We start from the raw sequence: 21,149 nt of genomic DNA on the forward strand, positions 1-21,149 counted from the left end.
CCACTATAGATCCAAGTCGTATTTTGCAAAGAGGTGTACCACCCTGTATCGATATAAAGGCTATAGATAATAATAATACAAATAATGATCTATGCTCAATCCACTCATCTATCTTTGCACAGATGAGGCGATCAGATCCTTTAATCAGAGGGTGACACTTTACAGGAGGAAAGAACGTTTTCTTAAACAAAAGGCTATGTATTCTCAGCAAAAGAAGCTATTTAAAAAGAAAAGTCAGTTCATTTATTTTACTAACTTTGTAAACTGCATCTTCTTGAAATTGTACAATATTCATTTCACATGATTTCTTACATTATAGATTGCAGTCATAAGTATGTTACACTTGATCAAAGCACATTAGCAAAACCCTAGTATATCCATATCAATAATTTGCCATTATACTCTTTGGAAACACTCCCCAGAGAAAGTGGATGGGGACAAATATCACCAATGACGGTTCATCGCTACTTTGCATAAAATCAAGAAACGTTTTGGGAGCATAAGAATGACCACAGGCTGTTATATTTGACAAAAAATAGTACGTGATAAATGGTTGTGTGCTGGAATCATTAAGTACAGAACAAGTAATGGACTTGGTGTTTCATTTTTCATACCCCATAAACCTAACAATGAAGTTTGTGTAACCTTGAGCCATATAAACTCATTCAAGCCTCTGAATTTGAATGGGAGGATAACATTGCTGTGACTTACGATCCGAGGGTCATTAGATTTAATGTCCCTCTGCCCAGGTTGAACTTTGTAAGAGGTGGGAAGAAAAGGGAGATGAGAAAAGTTTCTGCTCCACACAGACATTATTTTTTTAAATTTTATTTTATATGTTTGTAATGCGTCGACAGCCCGCAGGCATCAGGGCGCAGAGAGACAGATTCATGTTAAGCTGTAATTCGAAGAACAGAAGATAGTAGACATGCTTAGAGAACGACATATATTTCTGGCTTTAAAACTCTTCTTCAATATAAACACAAGTGTTGGAAGATAATACTGCGTTTTGACCCAATGAGCTTCTCAGAATTCCGTGCCACCCCTCATATAATTTAGGTCACTTTTAATTGCTTGTGAGACTTCCTGCAACTTTGAGTGTTGAGCAGGCTGGAGTCTCATTACTGATTTACACATTACTGCGCTTCTCAATGTCCGAGTTCATAACCCCCGATTTAACACTGGCAATTAATGGCGATGTTTGCCATCATCTTTTGCTGTGAAAATGAAACGCAAATACATACTGTAGAAAGACAGCTTCTTTGCTCGCGGATGACAGCGCAACATCCCAGAAAACCTGTGATCATGACAAGGCCTCCAGCAAATAGCAAGATGAAGGCAGACACAATGAAGGTACTAGATGCAAGGAGACTCAGGAAGTCACTCTTCTCCAGGATGGTCCATATGCCGACGGCCATCACTGCTGCGCCGCCCATCTGAAAAACATACGTGAGTATTAAACTTAGAGACAATATATGAGCTTATGCAAGAGCTAAAACGCACGCACGCGCGCGCACACACGGCTGCATATCCTGCCTGATGGCCAGCTAATAAGGACGCACACTTTAGACACCCGAGAGAGAACGCTGAAAGAACCCATGGCTTGTAAAAAAATATGGTTCTGTCGAAATATAGCAAGATTTGTAATTGCCTGATTCCCATGTATTAATGCTAACAGCCATTGCACCTGCGCGTCTCGACACCATTTTATTTATTTATTTGTCATGTGTATAGCGCACCAAGCCCGGAGGCATCTAGGCGCTTAACACGCAGATCTCAGATTTAAAAAATCGTACGTATTGCCACACCCATATGGATGGATGCACATGGATCATCCCAGGGCATGGCCCATCGTTGACCAATCCTCTGCAAGGATTGGTTTACGTAGCCTCTGTCAAAACCCGCCCCCTGAGTAAAGAGATACAGTTAAACCGTACAGCAACTCATTTGTTGTACCCGGGCCTTGCTCTATGGGGCCCACAATGGCAGGCAGTGGTTAAAAACAAGCATTGTTCAGCCTTTTTTTAATTTGTCAGTGCATTTTACATTTACAGGTGTGTACAATGATAGAAGTGAGCGGCAACAGAGTTCCTCTACTTTTATTTGTTTCTTTTAACAGTTCCACTACTTTTTACAGCCATATTCACCGTTCTGGAAAATGCTACTTTTTGAAGTTAAAGCATATCTCTTCACTTTATTATCTTAAAGCGATTTGGGAAGATGCGGTGGTACTGATAAACACTCAGAAGCAATCTCTACTCTATTTGCATCTCATCTGGTTTTTGGAACACTTGCAAGTTATTATCTCTGGGAAAATGCTGAGGGTCCACAACCTCCACAAGGAATCATTTTTAAATATCAGGTGGCTTTTGGGGGATTTGTCCATTCCTGTCCCTACGCAAGTGTGAACTGGTAGTCTCGGGGGGATAGCTCAGGGGCAACGTGCTCCCCTTGGAAGCAAGACGACACCCCGGGTCCTTGCTTAGAAACCTCTGGATATTAAACGCGTTATAAATTACCTATTAAGCCATATCATAGGAGCCTTAGTTAGTAGTTGCTTGGACTATTGCAATGTCCTGTATGCAACACCTTGTTATATTTGCACATTGCTCCCGCCTACCCTGTCCCCTGCCAAGATCACAGTTCCACTACTTTTTTTGGTACACTTCAACCACTTGGAGTGAATTTGTCTTGGACACATAAAAAGGGGTGGCACAGTTAAAAAACCATGCATCTTGAAGAGCTGAGCACCACAAGACTATTATTAGGTGCACGGTTAGCCTCTGTTGGCGGATTGAACACTTCTGACATTTTAAACCTCTAACTGAAGCAAAGCGGGCATCTTACACAGTCTGCTATGAAGGGCTATGAAGGCCCACAAAATACTTTTCATCTCTGCATGGCAGCATCAATCATGTTACAACACACTTTCAAGTCCCATTTACTCATTCCATAACCAATGTTCAACAGAATGGTGTAACAATCCATTTACTACAGGGCCAAAACCTATGTCTGTTCTCTCCAGGATAGACTACAGACATATTGTTATAGGAGACCATCTGTATGTGGGTATACACTGCTTCAACACTATTGTATGACAATAGAATTTAATTTTGTGCTGTGCCAAAGACCTGCACCCGTGTACCAGAGATGACCTTGCAAAGAGGGCATCAGCACTGAGATAGACATGCTCGTTTTGACTGATGTTTGCAAGAGCTGATGGGTGGAAGCAACATGCCCATTTCTTGCTGTGAAACATCTGAGGACCCTTCATACATTACCATTAACCTAGAGGAACCCTGAAGCAGCTACTCTACGCAACCCTTGCCTGTGAGCTTCACGCCGAGTACCAGAGCGTAGGTTCAACCCATGCCTTGACCACTGCAACCAAGCAAGGCCGCAACATTTGAAAATACCACAATAGTGATCCCTACGCAGACTTTGAGGGGATTGAGGCTGGTTTCATTGGAACAGGGAATTTCTCATACATCACTTTTTTGTCTTTCAGCATCCAGCCCCTTCCAAGCTCTCCATGAAGCCTTTAATATATTCTTTGCCTCCTCTTGCACCATTTACAACTAGACAGGAAGCACATTGCCCTGTGAGAGGAAGGGAACAGCAGAGAAAGATGGGCAATAACAGAAAAAATGAGACGGTGAAAGATGGACATAATGAGGAGGGAAGAGAAGAAAAGATCGAGGAAGCGATAGAGAGTGGGCAAGAAAGGAGACTGCTGTAGCTGACTGAGTAACGGTGCCTCAGACAGGCTGATCAGGGAAAAGGACTTTTACAAACGGTACGGACTGTGATGAAGAAGGAGTCCGGCAAAGTTGAAGGACTGTGATAAATGATCTATGATGGAGAATGGCCGTGATAAGAGAAATAATGTGACGAAAGACTGTGATGAAATAGAAGGATTGTGATGAAGGACAGGGACTGTGACAAAAGTTGAACGACTGTGATAAAGGAGGACTATGACAAAGGTGAAGGGCCAGGAGGAATAAGGAAGACTGGGATGAAGGAGATGTTCTTAGGAATGACTTTGATAATGAGAAGGACTGTGACAAAAGGATAAAGACTATGTTGAAGGGCTGATGAAGAAACGGCTGTCATGATCGGCAAGCACTGTTATGAAGAACAAAAGAAGAGGGACTGTAATTTTGGGCTAGGACTAAGACATAGGTGAAGGACATGGAGGAAGGACAGATGATGGAGGAATAGGATATAGGACTGTGATGAAGAAATTTAACTGATGAAGGAGAAGGACTGTGATGTCATCTTTGATGTCATGGGTGTTAGTCTTAGCAGTGCACCATGGTGGCGTGAGTTATGGTTGCTTAGCTTACCAAAACTGGTGAATTTCTGAGCTTTTTCGGTTTTAATTGTAACCATAACATCCCATTAAACAATGTATTTTATTGAGTTCCATAGGTTTTTATTATTGCAATTTAACCATAGTGTCCCTTCAACAAAGTTTTTAATTGAATTTCATAGGTTTTTATTAGTGCAACTTAACCATTACGTTGTCCCTTTAACAAAGTTTTTTCATTGAATAACATAGGATTTATTTGAGCAACTTAATCAGAACGTCCCTTTAACACATTTTTTTCAGAGAATTCCATGGGTTTTTACCAGTGCATGCTATTTTCCTACAACTTAATAATATCATACTTACCCCAATATAGTGACGTTTCTGTCCAATCTACAATGTTTCACCTTAAAACTCTGCCATTTCCCACCTTCTAGAGTAATTTTTAACACTTCTATACTTTGTCCACTGTTTTTGCTTCCGTCAACGTCTGCGAACGTCTGACGTCATTGTGGAACTTCCGGACAGTGCCACGTGACCATGCGCTTGCGCACGGCATGATGACGTGTCCATGAACCCGTTTGCACTTTGCGTTCAGATCCTTGCGTCGAGCACAGTTCGGAACTGCATTTTCTACTGATCTAGGAACTTTCAAGCTCAAAATGTATCCTTGCACAGCTCCTAGATCTATTCTTACTCATTATCTGTTAACAATCTAGTACAAAACACATACTTGGAAGAATAGTAGCAAAACTGCTATTTATCTTAAAAATGGCATCAGCTATTGCCATCCCTCCTCCCCAAGAGCCACCACCAACACCAGCTGGAGGGCCCACATAACATAAAAAGCACAATATTTCCAAAGATAATGAAGAGGACCAAGAAGATGAGGTAGAGGAAGTGCCTACCTCTAGCACCCAGAGACAATCAAGGGTGTGGCAGTTCTTTAACATTGTTGGGAATTTACAAAAGGCTAAAGCAGCTACAAAAGTGAAATGTACAGAGTGCAACTTAGTCGCGGACTACCTGGACATTACTCCTACGGGACCACCTCCATGCGCCGCCACACCAAATCCAACTACCGCAATGCTCTCAGAAAGATTGTTCCTTTCTTAGCAAGTAGTACGCTGTCTTCCTCCCCATCATCTTCCTCAACCAATATTGTAACCACACAACCAACTTCTGTGGGACACAAAATACCACCCGCTACCTTGCCAGCAATAAAAGAGGTGGTTGATCCATATCTTTGGAAGACAACAGTCCTTGGTATATACTTCAACACACCACTCTGCGGGGGAAGCAATTTCGACGTGTGTTTGATGCTGTAATCAAGGAGCATGAGAAACACTGCTCACTACCTTAGAAGTAACACACATGCAACATCTTACCCTGTCCACCTGCCCCTCCATATTAGTGCTTGGTGCCTCTTCCCTCATTACCCTCCTCACCTTATGTTCTAAGCTCTGCTGCAAGCATTTTGTTTTTTTAAACAACAAAAAAAAGGTTCCTTTAGGAACCACCTTTCACAGTTAAAAAATAGAACAAAAAAAAATCTTATAGACTCCATCTACTTTACATTTCTCAGTAAAGTACATAGACTCAATACATTTTTCCAACATTTCCATTAGCATTTTGTGTTATGCTATTGGAAATAATGTGATGTTCATCCCCTGTTCAAGAGACCGGAACGGGGGAAAACAGCTCGGCAGCCCAAGTTATCGGCCCAAGCAAAGTGTGTCTGTGTGCACCCTAATGCATGCTGGTTTCGGCGCGTTATAAATGAATAAACAACAATGGCTCGGGACCATTATCCTGCAATGGGGTCTAAAGGCCATTAGCGCCCCAGGTTCTCAAAGCGTTAACCCGGGCTGCTAACAAATAGATTGTTATTCTTACAGGAGGACACCTACAGGGCGATGGCCACCATGGAAAGAGAAGGCAGGGCTTTGTACAGAGCCCCTCTTCCCTTTCCATGGCAGCCTGCAGAACCCTATGACCATATTACCACGAGCTCGATGTCCGTGGACAGTCATCTGATTGGCCTATCGGGTGACATGAAGTCCGACCGAACAGGGAAATGGGTCCGCAGACCGAACCCAGATATCACTAATTTTTTTAACCTATTTTTTGGTCATTTTTTAAAAACGTACTGGACAGATTTACACCAAATTTACAAAAGCACACTTTCAGACCAAGTTGCCGCTCCTGATGCAAATCTAGTGAAAATCCGTCCAACGGTTTAGGCTGTGGGCGCAAGCAATTTTTTTTCCTTTATATCTATGGAAAAAAAAAATTGAATCCCACCCCTATAACTTTGCCCCCATTTGACGTTACCTTACCGAACTTGCCAAAATAATTCGGATGGGGCCATATACTTTTGTTGCAAAGTTTGGTGAGGATCCATCCATGGGAGCAAAGTTATAAGCCGCCCAAAAAGTGCTCTTCCTATAGATTTAGCAACTTAACCATAACTACACGGCTGCTAGCGCAGGCCGTGTAATATACAAGTGGAACACTAATAGTTGCTCTGCCACTTTGAGAATGCTAATCATTATGCTAGCATGCCCCATCCGCAAACGCAAATAGAAGGCAATCGATTGGGCAATCCACTGTCTTTCCAGCTGTAAACGAGTTAGTAATTAAGATCGCAGCTCTTCATTAGGAAAACCTCAATCCTAACAAATCCCAAAGTGCAATATAGTAAAAGAAATCCAGAGATCACATGATTTACCCCCGATTACCCAGAGAAGAGGGTTAGGAACAAATTGAGGCTGTGCAAGGGCTAACACGTGGCAAGAAATCTGTTACCACCAGCCTGTTTTTAGTTCAATGATCGAACAAAACGAGCATAGCAAAGGTCATGGAATGGATTTGCAATAAAATCATTTAGATTCGAAATTCTATTTTTCCTAATACTTGCAGATGAGGTGCAATATAAAAAAAATGCATACGTACCCAAAAGAGGAAATTAAAAATAAAAAGTAAATATTTGAGGCAGATAATCGAGTAGTCCTCGTCTTCCTCTTTGTACAAATGGGTCATTGTGGAGGCACCTACAAGAAAAGTATAGCTTGTTTGGAATGCAGAATGTTTATGGCATTTTCAAGCAGTAAACAGAACAAATTCAATGCACTTCTCACAAGCCTGGTTTCCTCAATACGAGTGTGGCGAAGCAGTGGAAAAGGTGGAAGGCCTTTCAGCGCACCGCGATCGATAGACAGCGTTTGGAGGAAAAACCTCCAACGCTCAGCAGGTGGTGCTACCTTTAAATGACCTCTAAAAACAGAGCAAATGCCACCTGTTGTAGATGCTCCAAATCCCCAATGGGGGTGGATTAACACTGGCATTGGTAATCTTGAAGATTTACTGGGGATGCAATTGGCAGTCCTGGTAAATGGGGACGCCTGCCTTAATTGTAGTGAGGCACTCGTTCACCAACTCAGAATACCTTTTTCATGTTCAGACCTTAATACATGATTTTGAATCATCAACCACTAACAGGTCGATTCACACAAAAGTCCGATTTTCATATTAAAATGAGGCAAGAACAATCGATTTTCACTTGTCAGAAAATACCCATCTCTGAGTAATTCACAAGCATTTTCCTTTGGCAACATGGCATACATTGCAAGTGGCAAACACATGCAGCAGAATACAAATAAAATCGTAGGCGTACAAAGTTGCAATTCCTGATTCTGGCAATGTCTCATCTGCAAACCAAATACCTGAATTTTGAAGAAATGCATAGCAAAAGGCAAGAAGTGTCCTTTTCTCGGAAAATACGTATGTACAATCAAAGTAGTATCTTTCATTTAGCCCACTTTAATTTCTGACATAGGAAAGGTCAGCAATAGGAGACATGTATAACATGGGTAATCCAGAACAATTGTTCAGTTGCTTTGTGAATGAGGAGAGACCTGCTGGAATTACTTCTTTGCAGAAAAAGCATTTGATTGAGCTAATGGTGTTTCCTGGCTTTGGGGCAAATAAACATATTAAGGGCCTAATTCACAGAACGTTTTCCCATGGGATTGTTCCATTATAAAACACTTCTGTGAATCAGCCCCTTAGAGTCTTCAAATACTTCGAGTGATAGTCGAAGATCAGTTAAGTGAAAAAAACAAGAATCTACAGACATTAGAGTTCAACCACAAAATGCTGCTCTAAGAGCTTTTAATTACAAGTATGGAGGGCTTAGCCTAATTTATGAGTCCTATTTTAGTATGAAAGCTACTATATCTTGAATGGTGCTGAAGAATGGACTGTGGATAAACTAGAATGGTTGGATTGGTTAGAGGGTGCTATATGGAAACCCTTTTTGGGTCTTTCTAAAGGAAATCCTGTACAGTTGATTTGGCAGAGTTAGGTATTCTTCCCATCGCTACTAATTTAACCAAAACAAAACAGGTGACTTATCATGCGAAAACCCATAGCACCAGTTCCTCTACATATTCTTTATGAATTCTATGAGGGTTGCCTATGCCAGTGCCTTAAGTACTCTATACGGTATGCATAGAGATATTTTGCACAACATTCCTACTGACTTTGGCTTGACGGTCCCTTTCTGTTTCGAGAAGTGAGAATTCAAGCATAAGAGGATGCAACTGGATAAAGCGGAGAACTAATGGACATAGGGAAGAAAATAAGTGTATTTCAGATATTAGTACGTCAACAAAAATGCAGTGCAGTGATAAATATAAAGGTTAAAAAGTAATTAAGAAAATGCAAGATTCATACTACTTACAAATGAATATGTTGCTTATATACATTGAATTGGTTAACAATTTCGTTGATGTCCAAGAGGTTGCTTTATCACTGAACCAGAGTAAATAAATAAATAAATAAAAACAAACATGCCCGTTAGTATTCACAAATATTTTGAATCCACAAGAGTGTGACTAATGTAAAAAGCTGCCAACAGCTTGGCCCATCTTTGTGGCTTGTTTTTCCATCATTGTGTTTATTTGTGTTTGCTGGAAAAACAGATGCCCAAGTAATCATAAGTTTGAACATTATCAATAGCTGTGCCTCCTGTGTGAAAGGTCTGGTGCCAGATGTTATGGACCGGATACTTAAATGTTATGATGGTGACAATTCAGTGCCAGAGGTTATGAATTGGATGGCAGAACATGTTTATTGTAGTGCCTGTGTAGTGTCTGGTGCATGGATCAGAGAGATAAAAATGTATTGGTGCCGATGTGGTGCCCTGTGTTAAGTAGGGAATAGCTAAGGGTATAGAGGTGCCAAATAGTTGCTAAGGGTCATGGGGTGGGTGTCTAAGGAGACACTGGTACCTATTAAGTGGAAGATGTTCTGGACTAGGTATCAATTTGGTGCAGTGGTGCCGGTGGGTTGCCAGAAGTATGGACTAAATAGAAAAAGCATATGGTGGTGTGCATGTGATGCCAGGTGTTATGGACCAGATACCTAAATGTTAGGATGGCACCAATTCTGTGCCAGAGGTTGTGGATCGGGTAGCAAAGACTTTATTGTGGTGCAGTGTGGTACCCGATGTATGGATCGGATGCAAAAAATGTTTATTGTGGTCCCTGTGTAGTACCTGATCTATGGATCGGATAGCAAAACCTTTGCTGTGGCGCCTCGAGGTCAAAGATGTATACAACAGATAGTGTGAGGAGTCAGGAATGAGAAGCGGGCACAGAGCAGACATGTTTGTGGCTACAAACATTTATTACAGCCAATGGGGTTGGAATATGCCTCTCATCTGGGAGGTATGTTCCCTACCTACCAAAACAAATAGGTCTGTCCTTTGTCAAGATGTCCAAACAAAAAGTCCATCCTGTGTCCGTAATCCTCATCTGCCCCTCACATGCTAAAACTAACTTCAAGGTGTAAAGGGTACATATTTAGGTTGAAAAGTAATTAAGTAATGCAAGACTCATACTGCTTACAAATGAATATGTTGGTTATATACATTGAATTGGTTGACAATTCCTCAAAATGCTCCAGTATAGAAATCCAACACAAAAGTTAAAATACAACAAAAAGGTTTCTAATGGACAATATTCACAGTTCCAAGGAATGGCTACATTCACCAGATTCCTTGTGCCAATACAACAACTTCAAAAATAAAGAATAATCAAGTTCTTCAGAATCCAAGAGGATCTCTCTCTCCCCTTGGTGTATTCACAGTTCTCAGGGAAACAACTCCCTTCCACAGGTGCTCTCTTCACCTTCAATAGTCTGCACCTTTTGAAGTACGTATTCCTTGCCAGATCTTTCTCACACATTTAGAATAGTTCATAATCTTAAGGGCATGGATTTTCCTTGAGATTCTCTTTACATCATAATATGCACACACACACTTAACTTCACCTGGTATACTCTCCTGTCAGGACTTTATTAAACAAAACACTTTCCCTTTAACATTAGCCCATTACTGGTTCATGAAACCTTGTTTCATACTGTTCTCTTCTTTAAATATTTTCTTTTCCTCAAAGGGGTCCTTTGCCCCTTGTCCGAGCTGTAACTTTACTTTGCTTTCTCCTTTAAGGTCGGGGTTCAATAACTCGTTCATAGTCCACTTTATAATTACGTTTTGTTTTTTAATGGTCTCCTTGTTGGTCTCTTGTTTCGTTTTCGTAAAGCAACACACTTTGTTAAACAACCCGGTAACCCAATTGTGTTCTTTGGGCTTACCAGTTGTTTCAGACCTACCCTCACTTCGGTTCCCTCTTCTCTATATTACTCATACAGAGCAGCATATAACCCACTCGTTTTTTCCTGAATTTACTGGTTGCTTTCTGCATTTCTTAAGCTTCTGTCTGCTTCAATTTGTTGACTCCGCTTGTGCCCTATTAAGCGCTGCACTCTCTCTGTGTTCCCCTTCACGGTGTGCGGTTCCCGCTGCTCTCATTCCTCAAGCAGTAAATCCCCCTCACCAGGGCTTCTCCTTTCCTGGTTTGGGTTTGCCTCCACGCCATCTGCCACAGAGCGGTTCCCCTCAGCATGGTGCTCTGCGCCGTTCCGAGTTGCGATCCAGCTTGGCGCCTGCAGCCCTCTCCTCTTCTTCTTCCTGTCAGCTGTGTTGAGCATGCATTTAAACTTCCTGGCCTGTTTATACATTTCCCAACAACTAGACCACTGGGTTGGTCACCCAATCTTCGTGATCTTCATTGCTCTGTTCTTTCTTGTCTCAGTGGCAAGCGGACAAATTCTTGAATGGTGTTGAGGAAGTGGATTTTGAAATTCATTGGGAGTGATCATCCCTGCTCCCCGCCTCTTCTTCCTCCCAGTTGTCAATATAGTATTTTAGTGGGATGTTGGGGAGTATCCACAGGAGATCTACCAAGAGGTTGGGGACAAGTGTAACAATATGCCATTAAGTCATGCGGAATAGAGCAAACATCCCTGAAAGGAAAGGGGGGTATGTGGTTTCCTCTAATGATACCCTATCATCTACCCAAAGTTCATCTCCCCCCAGGTGGTCCTCCCTCATATAGCTGCCCAAGATTCAGGATCAGGTGGTTCATTGTCGTAGTTTCGAATCAAAAGATTTGAATAACAAAAGTTTTGAGACAAAAGTTTCGAAAACAAAAGCTGCAACATGCTATGTTTAAAATGCAAGGTGCATTTCTTTCTAAACCAATCCGTCGACAATAGTCATGGATTGGTTTCAATTGAAGTGCACTTTTACATGTTAAAAGTAGCATTTGAGTGGGTTTTTTTGGTAACGTTGAAACGTTAGATGGAGCTGTCCAGTGCTGTAATTTCAGTATTGGACAGCTCCATGTAACGTTTCAAGGTTTTAGTGTATATTGGGGGGTTCCCCCCAACCCCCACAACCCCCACGCCACCCTCCCACCCCCACCCCTAACCCAAGCCCCAACCCTAACCCAAGTTTCGAAAAGCAAACTTTCCAATTTTTTTCCAATTTTTTTCAAATAAATTGTCATTCGAAAGAATGGCATTTAGAAAAAAAAGATTTGAAAGTTTGCCTTTCAAAACTTTTGTATTCGAAAAAATGAATGGACACCGGATCAGGTAGCAGTTGCCATCCCCTGGCCACATAGGGGAAGGCTTCCTTAGGGAAAGAAGTGAGGACATTGCCAGATTCATCCCAATAGGCAGATGTTATTGTGGCACTTGTGTGGTGCCAGAGGTTGGGGATGTTTGCCCAACGGCATATGTTGTGTGATGTATTGAATGATTGTGTGGAATGAGAGGTGGTGTGTTGTGTCTTTGTTGCAAAGTGTGGAAACAAGGGAGGGTGTTGCATCTTGCATGAGAGGATGTGTGTTGCCATGAAAGGTATGTGTGTGTGGAATGTAATGACCCAGGCGTTCTACCCAAGGCATTCCAGGGTTGTCAGTTGGAATGTCAACCTTTCACACCTGGGTAAATACGCAATCGGCGGAGATACAATTCACCTTGTGCAGCAGCCAATCATCTATCAACTTCCTGGATTTAACTTTCACCACAAAGGAGGACAAGCTCCTATGCACTCTATACAGAAAAGAAACTGATAGAAACACACTACTCCATTTCAAAAGCAGCCACCCACAGAGTCTAAAAACCAACTTACCGTTTGACCAATTTTTGAGAGTACGCAGAAACTGTTCGGAAATCCAGCAATATCAACATCATGCAGAACATCTGGAGACTAAAGTTACGGCTCGCGGCTATCCCAGGAAGCTGCTCAAAAACACACGGAAAAGAGTACTATGTATACACAGAGAAACATTACTGCAGCACAGGATTAGAGACACTACAAATGACCGTATCACCAGTGTAACCACCTTTGGGCCAAACACGAACAAAATTAAGAGAATTATCAAACAATTCTGGCCACTTGTACATCAAAATCTACCTGATGAACCGATACCGAGGATGGCACTCAAAAGATCGAAAAATCTCAGTGAATGGCTAACACATGCCCGTCTTCCCAAAAAAGCCACCAGAACGGGCCTATGGAACTTGAGATAAATGACAGGCCACCATCCATGTGGCAACTGCTTGGCCTGCAGATATACAAGCAAAACGAAATCATTTCAGATTGCATGAAAAGATTGGCATCTATGACAATTTACAAATTGCAAAACTCCAAACATGATCTACGCTATCGAATGCCCATGTGGGCTTCGATATGTAGGACAGACTAGCAGACCTGTGCATAAACGTATTGGAGAACATCGCTCAAGAATAAGATGCCGCTCTGCTACGGCACCCATGGTCACCCATTATCTTGAATTTCAGCACACACAAGACCAGATGAAATGGTGGGTCCTAGACAGAATACAAAACACTTCCAACATCACGAATGCTCTCAACTATAAAGAGGCATGGTGGATCTTTAAGCTGCGCACAATCGAATCTGGCCTTAATTAATCTTCCCCCTCTGAAAATTAGCATCATAATTAATATGGCATGACTCCATCTCTCCGCTAACAGTGGTATGGCCATCTTGAGATGGGCTACAGAACACAGGTGCTCATTTGCACAACCCCACAGGCTCAAGTAAATATGCAAGGTTTCTAACATGGCATTAGACTGTAAATTGAACACGCTATGCAGATCTCCATGTACATAACGCAAGCCTCTCACACCAGTTTATCCACTGGCACCTTCCCCAGGATACCCCACTAGCTAGTCTAACACCCCCGACATAAAGCCGGGTCAAGGTCTGGTGTTCCGATTCAATGTGTGCCCACTTTAGCACCCTAGGACAGCCTGGGCTGCAACTAGTGTATTTTCAGTAATGGGTATACCTCCAGCCTGAGGTGATGTATGCTTAATTGTTCAGCGCTCCATCCCGCGCAGCAGTGACACTGGGCATATTATGTTGGCTAACTCGCCATGCCTATATACTGTTTTACCTGCAATAGCAGCTTAGGCCCCATGCCCTCCTTTTCTGCACAAGGAGACTGACCTTTGATTTACACTCTCCTTTCCTCTCTCCAGACATGCCCAGCACCGCCCTCTACAGCTCTGAGGGCCTCGGCCTCCACCAACATCATGACAACAAGAGTGTTGCCACAACAACGGCATCAGATTACACAATTCCTCTACGCATGCGCACCATTATGGCTGCGCTGTAGACTCAAGCAGCCCGATGCATTGGACATCCTCTGTCAATGTATTTGAACTAACACTGATCCTCTGCACATGCGCCCTTTGTTCCTTCTCGGAACCCCGAGATGGTGCGCGGATCGTACTCAGCAACACACGGTCACAGCTCACTAAACCCAGATCGCTCATGTTCTTACCAGCGTTGCTGCAGCTGCAGGTATGCCTTTTATAATGCTACCTTTAAAGGCGCCTACCAAGACTCAATTTTGGCGCACACCTTACTCTTTTGTATTTTAGACGATCACAGTCTAATCACTGTGTTTCTCTACGGCACCTCCAAGCACCCCCTTTTTTGTATTTACTACTACTAGGGAGACCTCCATGCCCATGAGTTGATTTTTCCCCAACACTGGCAAATGCTGGGCAGGCACTCATCGCTAGCAATGTATATAATCACCAGAACACACTTGCCACCAGCCATACTAGTGGCCTTACTTGTTAAGCCCTCCGCCAGTCCGACACACAGTCGTTCACTCCAATGATGACCACGCGGACAACGGATGAGGTAAGAACTATATCATCCTCAAGGTCTTACTTACCATCAAACAGTATGGAACGGTCAATGCTAATTTCCTTTATCCCCAGCTTGCACCACGGCTTACCTACGCAAAGAATCCCCTTGGATACCATCTGAAGCATTGTGTATTAAGAACACCAGTTGTACTTCTTCTGGGGAGCCCGAATAAAGGCAATTTAGGCACATCCTTCCCCTTCTCCAACCACAGTCCGGATCCAAAAGCACAAGGTCAGAGGAACTACCTTTTTTTAAAAAGACAAACAACTTTTGGTTTTGTCAATGTCTCTTTATTGTTCCTGACCCAACATGTCTTGCTATACTATTCCATAGGCAAAACCTACACTAAGTAGACTTTGTCTTTTTTTATGTTCACATTGTGTAGGGTGACAAAATCCAGCGGCCCAGAAGAAGGCACCATACCTGGAAGCCGAAACGTCCCTGAAGCAGGCCCCACCACCAGCCTGCCGGCAGCTAAAATCTGGGAAACTTTTTCCCGATGTAGACCAAGGATTGGTCATTACCAAACTAGTCTCTTTTCATAAAAATACCTAATTCACCTTACAGGACATCGACCCAGTTGATTGTTGCCTTGGACTCTGAACATCCCCCGTACTTAGAACTCCCTTTTTCTCTAGAACTACCACTAGATGGAAATTCTTCATTATCAGACTTCTACATTGTTTTTCTGCTGCTTTGTTCTCTCTTTCCAATTGCTTTTGAAAAATTGCTGTTACTGAGTTCCATCAATGCACTTCAATAGCCGTATTGCAATTATTTTCTTTTGATTTGTTTGAACTCAATGGATGGTTCTTTCAATTGCAAAGTTATGTCCTTCCTATGTAAATAATCTATGTCACACAATTCTGAGACCAACGTTCAGCTTTGATGTGGGTCCTCATGTATATGCATAATGTCTTTGTCTTTCATTTGCATAGCTACAATGATATGTATTACCTTAATTGTTCTAATATCATTTTATTTTATAAAATTTAATTAAACTCATGTACTTTTTTGATACCTACGAGACTAGGAACAGGATTGTGATTTATTCCAAACTAGCTTCAGCATCTCATTGCATGTGAGCACTAAAATAACACTCTCATGTTGGGTCTGTGGTGATTGCTTTGAACACCGATCTAGCTATATCAGAATACTATAACATACAATATTAAAGATATGTTCCAATTCAAAACCAGCGGCTACCACACCCCCCAGTTATACACAGTTGGAATGACGTAGCCTGGACAGTGGGCAGCAGTGGGTCCTTCACCATTATAATTTATGAAGATGTAACCTAATAAGAAGTCGATTTAAGCTACTTTCATAGAAACTCACATGGCCTGGAAGGCACTTTATAACATCTTACAATAGATTATTAGCCAAATATTAAGACTGCTGACTTCCTATGATTCATAGACAAGCCCCATGTAAAATGTATACATGCCAATAAGTTTGTGTAGGAAGTGGCAGTCCTAGCTACAAGTAAACTGTTGTCTGCAGATTATAATATTGATATTTTGTGACTATTTATTTTGAGAACATCAGTCAACATATCCCAAAATGCCTGGAGCAATAATTCTCTGCACTCCCCTCACAATTTGGATAGGCAAAGTAACCCTACGTTGTCTACCATATCGGATGACCACACTATTGTCCGCACATGAAGGATTGCCATCTGGCAGGGGTGCATACGCCCTGTTTTTTTTTTATTTGTATTAAAATGATGTAGATAATTCCATCTCAGAGAGGGTGATCTGTTAACCACACCTCCCCTTTCATAAGCGCCATGCCAAGAGCATAGTGCACAGATGTGCTCTGCTGAATCAGTATACCTGATTTGCAGCACCTGCTCTTTAGTGTCAAAAAGCAGGTTCCGGGGCCCCTATCTGACAGCTGCAGTGACAGCAGCACACAGGCTTGTGAGGGGCCAGAAAAGTGAGGTGGGCAACTTTGTAAAGTGTTTTCCACTTTAGCCATTTGATTAAATAAAAAGGTTGGAAACACGCCTCAATATCCCTACCTTGACGAGGATTTCCCTGATTAAAATCAACTAAAGGGAACACTAATAAAGGGATATCTGACCCTCACATTTATACAACAAATAAAGCAATAAGGACTTATTTTGCAATTCAATTAATCTATAGTATAGACCATATGATCTGCTTTGCAATATAATCAACGGCTCTTATCATAACCTGGGCTTATTTCCCTTCCCCAGATCTGAACAAGGCTTTTCTCCACAATTCAAAGAAAAATAAGGAAATCTGTTTTGAAGCAAAGTTCAAATAAAGTTTTCAAGGTTTTGCATACATTTCCACTACTTCAATATCTCCAGAAATCACAAGTTCACACTCCTCCTCGAATAAGAATTGTCTCACATTGGTTTTCTTCCCATATGCAACAACAGATGTCTTTATCAGGATAATTGTCAAAACTTTTGGTTTAAAAAAGAAATAAAAACTATTCCAACTCCTCCGATATTAAGTACACACTTCTCCTTTGTAGTAACAACACATGTCTTTGCCACAAAGGTTTACTTCAAACTTGAGTTCAGAAAGAATTATAACTTTTCTTCAACATGTTTTCACATTTCTCCTTCAAGTGTCACAAATCAATATGAGTTGTTTATGTTAGAACCACTGTTCAACACTTGCATCAACTACTAACTGACTTACGCCGTTGTGGGGCTTTTTTGGAAAAGGGAGAATGGGCCTAATTTCAAGTCTTGCGGTCCGGAAATAAGGGTGCAGGTAGCAATGTACCGCACCCTTTCTAGACCGCCAGACTATGAGAATGCCGGCCCCTACAGGCATGGTTTTCACTGAAGCTCTGGCACTGTAAACAACAGTGCTGGTGCTGTTGTGTCCCCATTCCCATGGAGTCCTATGGGACTACACGGAAATGCAGACTAACACTTTCCGCTGCATGACATCCCGCCCATCGTCACCTGGAATATAATAAAGGAGGGCATCACACAACTGTATGTTATTAATAAAGGCAGTATGGGAATCCCATTACAAACACGCCAGAAGGGCTACACAAGAAGTATATATAGTGGCCGAGAAGATGCAGGGTCAATTTCGAAAGACAGCAGGATAGGGGGGAGACACTACACGTACCCGATAAATCCCTCTAAATAGGGAAACACTTTCCTTAGGAAGCGCTGATGTGCTGCTTACAAAAACGAGGACAGTTAAAGAAGTCAAAGAGAAATCATTTTTGAAAAAAAGTCACAACGTCAAGGTTGTGAGACTCCTGCATGTCCTAGGTCACTATAAGTCCCCTATGGGGATAGAGGCAAACATGTGTAAAAGTAAAAGTATAGACCTCGGACTGAAATCACATATACAAGAATAACTAGTCCAGACACTCTATTGTGGTTACATATTACTTTTACTATCCCATAGACAGCACAGAACTTCCCAGGGTGACTTTACATTTAAAATCAAGAACAAAAATCAAAACTTTTTTTGGGAAAAGCAAGGCTTGAACCAATGCTGTTATGCTGCTATGGTATAGATTATTTAATGCAGCAGATTCCCCTGAAATAGGGATAGGTCAGCTTTCCAGAGAAGACACATACACACTAACATGTAACCAACATAGCCCTGTCCAGTAGAGTGTTAGATAATAAGGCAGGGCATGAGGCTACAACACAGAATATATAAAATAATATATAAAAAAGACATATATGGGGTTGTTCATGGTGAGGTAGAAAATATTTTAGTTCTCCATCATGTGACAACCACTGTCTACCGGTTTCAGTGGTGTATTTTTGGTGTAACCACTTTCATCAGGACAGTCTTCTAAAACAAGGGAAGGGGAAAGACAGAGGAGAAGAAGAATGTATGGTGATACTTGTTACTAATCAGCGTATTTCTGCCACAGGGTTAATACTTTACCCCATTGTTTAGCGCCAATGCAGGAGGGTTCAGAAGAGGAACCTATGGAGAAATAAATTCATAAGCCAAGGTCAATCCTACATCACTGCCATGCATTCTAGTGCTATGAGACAACCAGCTTAAATCACTGCGTCTCAAAAAATAGCTCAAGGACAACAGAGAAAATCCATTATGTATTATGGATCCATAGGATTCATCACAGGCTGCATTTAGGATATGCACCCCTGTCCCCAAACCACATAACTATGACAGTTATTATCCTGGTGGCAGTTGTAAACTTTAAATACAATCCTGCACCATACCAGAGTTTAAGGGAAGGTGGACAGTATCTCTCAATTACTGCAGCCATATCAAATTGATAGCACATGTGTCAAGCCTGTGAGCTCAGCCCAGCTGTGGGAGGATTATGTATATTCTGCCCAGACAGGCTGGCCCTGCCAAATGACAGGAAGGGAGAGTTGATCTTTCCAAAAACCTCAACCAATGAAGTGAAGAAGCAGTTAAAGGCAGAATCAAGCTCTGCTCACTACCCACTTTCAGGGGGCATTGGGGCTGACTCTTCTGTGGACCAGAAAAGGTCGCTCTGCACCAAACCTCCCTAGGCTGGGGAGCAGACCATGAAAGGATTCATCCTATCCTAGAGCACCTGGAGTGGGTCTCACAGCATCTGGATAAGCAGAACTTCTAAGGCTGCCTGTTCTGCCACACCGAACCTGTCTAAACGCATTTGCATTCATTGAACCAGAGGGAACCCTTGCTGCTGCTTTTGGCACCTAACTGAACCATTGAACAACTGTTCATGCACTTTCGAACCAACTCAATGCAACACTGTGACCTTGCAGAGCCTGTCACCTGTTTGGCTTGAATCAATCAATCATCGCCAGACTCGACTTGAACCGATGGAGTGTTGATTATTTACTTGAACCAGCAGTTACCGATCGACTCAACCCAGTTTGATTTCGAAGCGCAGCTTCATAGAGCCGCACAGTGGAAAGCAAGGATCACCGCTTCAAACCATTGCTGACCTTTAACTCGAACTGCTGGAGTGTCAAGCATTGAACCATTGCTTGAATGCCACTTTCTAACCACTAAGAGCCAACACATTCAGATAGACTAGATGCCAGCTCACTGCTTGGGCCAACACGACTCGCTGCAATCGATCTGGGATTTATCCACTTGCACAACATTTTGGAGCTTGGTTTGATGCTGTCAAACTGCCAAGAAGATACTATTGACCCATAACTGCCCCCTCATATATGTTGTGCCCTAGAGATAGTTACCTCACTTGTGCACCTTTTTCAACAAAGACCTATCCTTTTAAAAAATGTTGTGGTTAATTGCTTTTCACCCCTCTGTTTATTTATAGTATTTATAAGGCGCCTTTATCCAAGGTGCTGTACAGGATAAAACCGAACAAAACATATATGAGAAATGACAATTAATGCACGAGGAAGGATGAAAAAATGAGACAACCATTAATCAGGAAAATACATGATCAGGAAAGGCAGAATTCAAGCGATGTCATTTAAAAGAGCAAGATCAAATGATGAGAGGAAGGGAGTTCCATAATTTAGGGACAAGTAATTGAAAGGAACAGAACCAGGAAGAAGCTCAGGGAGGACGAGGGACAGAGAGAAGAAATTGGGATGATGATGAAGAGCACCGAACCCTAGGGGTGATGGAGGGAAATTAAGGAAGCCAGATAATCAGGAGCCAGAGCTTGTACATATTTCAAGACAATACATTCAAATCTAAATCTAATATGGAGCCACTGAAGCTGAATTAGAAAAGTGGTTATATCAGAAGAATACTGTAGTCCAAACAAAGGTCTGTCAGCGTAACTAGGAATAGAATGAAGTGGGAAAAGTGCGTATGCTGGTAATCAAACATACAAGGAACAACAAAGGTGGTTAATGGTTTTATTGACGGAGAGAGCAAGGACAAAGAGGCCTTTCACTCAATCATAAATTCTATGCTTATTATTGGCATACAACCTAGTGATGTTTAGCATCCTTTCTGCGGGCTACTAAGATGTGGCAGAGAATTGTAGAAGTACGCTGACGAAAATCACCTGGTTATTAATAGAGATAAAACTCAGGTAATGCATTTTGCAAGTGGTAAGATAGCGAGATCAAGATTGATTGTTGGGGGATGAAGCTATCGAAAATGTAAATTGTTATAAGTACCTGGGAGTTGAAGTTAGAATGCAAGAGGGTTCTGTGGACGATATTGCCTCAAGAAAGAGGATGGCAGAACAGCTAATGAATGGCCTTAATTGCAAAGTTCACTAAACAAATGGGGGATTTAAGCATAAAAGGCACTATCCGATTAC

General features: G+C 41.9%; 1 protein-coding gene across 6 annotated transcripts in view; it reads right to left on the reverse strand.

Moving 5' to 3' along the window:
• Positions 1 to 21,149, reverse strand: part of LOC138513437 (tetraspanin-11-like) — a 1,127,904-nt gene that overhangs the window by 849,940 nt on the left and 256,815 nt on the right. For 5 of the 6 annotated variants that reach the window (XM_069628293.1, XM_069628291.1, XM_069628290.1 and 2 more), the window contains 2 exons: positions 7,265 to 7,362; positions 1,245 to 1,436 (listed from right to left, as the gene is read on the reverse strand). In XM_069628293.1, coding sequence (XP_069484394.1) covers positions 1,245 to 1,436; positions 7,265 to 7,351 — 279 coding nt within the window. In that variant the 5' untranslated portion in view covers positions 7,352 to 7,362. The remainder of the gene's footprint in view (positions 1 to 1,244; positions 1,437 to 7,264; positions 7,363 to 21,149) is intronic. The other variant, XM_069628292.1, reaches the window with a different exon arrangement.

This window comes from Ambystoma mexicanum, chromosome 12 (genome assembly GCF_040938575.1).
Source record: "Ambystoma mexicanum isolate Mex_15411 chromosome 12, UKY_AmexF1_1, whole genome shotgun sequence".
NCBI classification, from domain to species: domain Eukaryota; kingdom Metazoa; phylum Chordata; class Amphibia; order Caudata; family Ambystomatidae; genus Ambystoma; species Ambystoma mexicanum.